This window comes from Tupaia chinensis, unplaced genomic scaffold (assembly GCF_000334495.1).
Source record: "Tupaia chinensis unplaced genomic scaffold, TupChi_1.0 Scaffold000479_1, whole genome shotgun sequence".
NCBI classification, from domain to species: Eukaryota; Metazoa; Chordata; class Mammalia; order Scandentia; family Tupaiidae; genus Tupaia; species Tupaia belangeri.
Genome location: NW_006159991.1, coordinates 299,958 through 303,725, shown reverse-complemented (window position 1 = coordinate 303,725; position 3,768 = coordinate 299,958). Strand labels below are relative to the sequence as shown.

Below are 3,768 nucleotides of genomic sequence, written 5' to 3'. Positions count from 1 at the left end.
AGAAGGGGTGACTGTCCCACGCTTGACACTCACACTTTGTCCCTGACTGACTATGCTTGTGGTTCTCCTCCAGTTGATAGAGAAAAGCAATCCAGCGAAGGCGCCTTCTCCGAAAACAATGCTGAGAATGAGAACAGCGGAGACAAGCCCCCCATCGATCCCAGTAAGTGTCTCCTCTCTCTAAACCCATCGCCGCCTCCACGCCGGCCACCCGGATCTGCCGACCCGTCAGCTTTCTCTCGAGTCTGCCTTCGTCTTCGCTGGGAGCCTCTTGAGTTGAGGCCTGGAGCCAGAAGTTGGTGTGTGGGACGCCTCGAATGGGGCCCCAAGTCCAGAGAGCAGTGAAGAGCGGCCCGGCCCGCAGGGCTGGGGGGAGGGGAATAGGCTGCAGCACCGAGAGGGGGGCGGGGCGGGCGCTTCGGCCGAGCCAAGACCGGCAGGCCCTCTCCCTGGGGGGCATTTTTCGAAGCCCGGCAGCCCCTCTCCTTGGCGGTCCCGGCTCAGGATAGAGATACTTTGAACCGTTCTTAGAAAGCAGTGCAGCAGAGAGACTCTTTTGTGCGGCTAGACTGCCCGCGAGAGGCGGCAGCAACAGCAGCTGGGGCAAGCCGGACCCGGGACCCTGGAGGAGACAGGCGGCTCCCTCCACTTCTTGCCTTCAGTCGATGGCGGCGTAAATCCTGCTGGAGACGAGGCTGCGGGTAACTGGGCCAGGAGTCCCCATGCCATATTATTTAAATCAGCCACAGACTTGATCAACGGCCTTGGGGCCCTGTGCCGTAGTGCCCAGCTCCCATGGCCTTTTAGGAAGGTCAAATAAGGAGTGGGGAGAGTGGAAGGAAAGACGGGGAAGGGACGTCACAGAGGCAGTGAGGGGGGGAAAGAAATATTAACCTTGCTGCGCCAGCACAGAGCTGCGCGGTTGGTTTCCCTCTGCGTGGCAAGGAGGAGCTCTGTTTCCAAATTTCACTCTTTACACAGCCTGCAGAGTGGGAGGAAGGAAAGAAAAGGACGGAAGGACAGAGGAGGAGAAAGGAGAGCTGTGGAGGGGAAGGGGGGCTGAGGTTTTACTGCGTGCAATTGTAAGTGACCCGTCTGTGCGTCTGTCTGCCACGGTTCCATTGTGCACGGAGGCTGGACTGCCTCCCCCTAACCCATTCAGCGCTGTCCGCACGTTGGCCACAGACTCCAGGAGGCTCCCTAGCCCCCAGGTGGGAAGTGCTGCTCCTTCTCCTAAACCCTGTGTCTCTCTCCCCCAGATAATCCAGCTGCCAACTGGCTTCATGCGCGCTCCACGCGGAAGAAGCGCTGCCCCTATACAAAACATCAGACGCTGGAACTGGAGAAGGAGTTTCTGTTCAACATGTACCTCACCAGGGACCGTAGGTACGAGGTGGCCCGACTGCTCAATCTCACCGAGAGGCAGGTCAAGATCTGGTTCCAGAACCGCAGGATGAAAATGAAGAAAATCAACAAGGACCGAGCAAAAGACGAGTGATACATTCAGGTTTATGTGGAAGAAAGCAAGTGATCTAGAGAGGAAGAGAAAGGACTACCCCTTCCCGGTCCCCTTCTCCCACCCCCACTGCAGCCTCCACCACCCCGCACAAAGCGGCTCTAAACCCCAGGCCTCATCTCCCCCCTGGCAAACGCTGCTCAGGCTGGCTCCTAGGCCTGCCGCTTTGATGGAGGAGGTATTGTGAGCTTTCCATTTTCTATAAGACAAAAAAAAAAAAGGGGGGGGGAGCATTAGCGCTGATGGCTGTGTGTGCTAGCTTGTATATGTTTTTTAAAAATCTACCTGTTCCTGTCCTAAAACAAGAGGGGAAAAAAAAAACTACCTTTTTATAATGCACAACTGTTGACGGCGGGCTGTATAGTTTTTAAGTCTGTGTAGTTAATTTAATTTGCTCTCTGTGCCGCAGATCACTCTGCTGAGATACTTGAACACTGTGTTTTATTGTGGTAATTATGTTTTGTGACTCAAACTTCTGTGCTGGGTGACGCACCCATTGTGATTGTGGAAGCTAGAATTCAATTTGAACTCAGGTTGTTTATGAGGGGGGAAACAGTTGCATAGGGTATAGCTCTGTAGTGGAATACGTCTTCTGTATAACTAGGCTGTTAACCTATGATTGTAAACTAGCTGTAAGGATTTCCCAGTGAAATAAGAAAGAAATTGTAAGGGGGGGTGTTTCCACGATGAATAGATTTCATGACTTTCTCCATTTTTGAAATGAGGGCATTTTAGTCTCTACCTGCTCTTTAGTCCTGTCTTGTCCATTGTATGTATAATCTCTATATTAAAGAAAAAGAACGTAATCAGACAAGCTTGAATATTGTTTTTGCACCAGATGAACAGTTAGGAAATTCGGAGCTATACATGTGCAGAAGGTTACTACCTATGGTTTACGCTTAATTTTGAATTGGGGGGGAAATGAATGCTTATTGTAGTGGAATTAATTTTATTGATAATAAATTAAACACTATGAAACCGCCATTGGGCTACTGTAGATTTGTATCCTCAATGAATCTGGGGTCTCCATTGGGCTGAACATACACTGTATATTTTGCAATAGTTACCTCAAGGTCTACTGACCAAATTGTTGTGTTGAGATGATATTTAACTTTTTGCCTAATAAAATTTATTGATTCTTTTCTATTTTTTTGCGGGTCTGCTCCTTACACCTACTTCTCCGGGATAGGGAAGCCTGGGTAGAGTCTCTGGATGGGGGGGCCTGATGTGGGTTGGGGGGCCGGCGAGAACCGCAGTTTTGACTCTGCAAGCTTTTGGGACCCGGTACCTGGGGCAGCCGGTCCTGGCGGGTCGAAGTTGCCCGGACCAGGCCAGCTGCCTGGTGGTGAACAGCCAACGGAGGCCGGGGAAACCGGCGGTGAGGCCGAGCTCCGGGGCCTTCTGTCTCTTTGCCTGACCACGGGCAAGGCTTGGGCTGGGCTGGCGTCCCGGGTGTCGCTGTCCAGTACACTTCTGTCCTCTTGTTACGCACCCAAATTTCCCAAACTCGGGACTACAGAGGTGCCTGCGGGCGACCTTCCCTGGCAGCGTGGGGAACGTGGAGCAGTGGACAAGAGCGAGAGCTGAGGGCGCACCTCCGGAGGAGGGAAACGGCAGCGGGTCTGGTCCAACGTGGCAGCCCAGAGACACTGGGGGCTTCCAGGGGATCGAAGGCCTGCGGCCCCCGCCACCCCCACGTCCAACCAGTCCCCGCTGGAAGAATCTGGGTCCTGCATCGCAAGCCCCTCCCGAGCACAAGTCCTGGCAGGGGCAGGGCCCAGGCAACCGACGAGTCCCGAAGCGCCATAAAAGAAAATGAGGGCTGTTACCGTTTATGGGGTGTAAAGGGCTGCGGGGGAACCGCGATGGGGCGTCCCCTTACCCCCTACCCCCATCTCCACCCGCCGCCAGGTTGGGACGCCCTCTGTTGTTGCAGACAGAAGGAACTTCAAAGAATGGGCAGTAAGAGTGTGCCATAAAGGCCGGGTCTGCGAACTGTCTGGAATTCGACCCTTAATTAGTTTACAACTGTCCAGCCCCAATTAGGGTATTCCACCAAAGCCCTTTCATTTGTTTGCTGTCTGCTGCCGATAAAGCGGCTGCGGAAACAGCTCTCTTTTATGGGCATAGGCCCCTCAGCAGCGTAGATTCCAGGCTCCACGAAGACCCCCTGGGGACTGGCCCCTCGCCCCCACTTCGGGAATGGGGCGCTGTGTCCCCGGTAGCCGCCGGCTGGTTAGGCCCGCTGGACG

General features: G+C 54.0%; 1 protein-coding gene across 1 annotated transcript in view; it reads left to right on the top strand.

The window, feature by feature from the left end:
• HOXA9 (homeobox A9) overlaps positions 1-2,539 on the top strand; it is a 3,512-nt gene extending 973 nt beyond the window's left edge. The window contains 2 exon segments of the mRNA XM_027774814.1: positions 1-163; positions 1,260-2,539. The exon segment at positions 1-163 is cut by the window's left edge and continues 125 nt beyond it. Of these exon segments, the coding sequence (XP_027630615.1) occupies positions 1-163; positions 1,260-1,498 (402 nt within the window). The 3' untranslated portion in view covers positions 1,499-2,539.
• Positions 2,540-3,768: the final 1,229 nt, after the last annotated feature.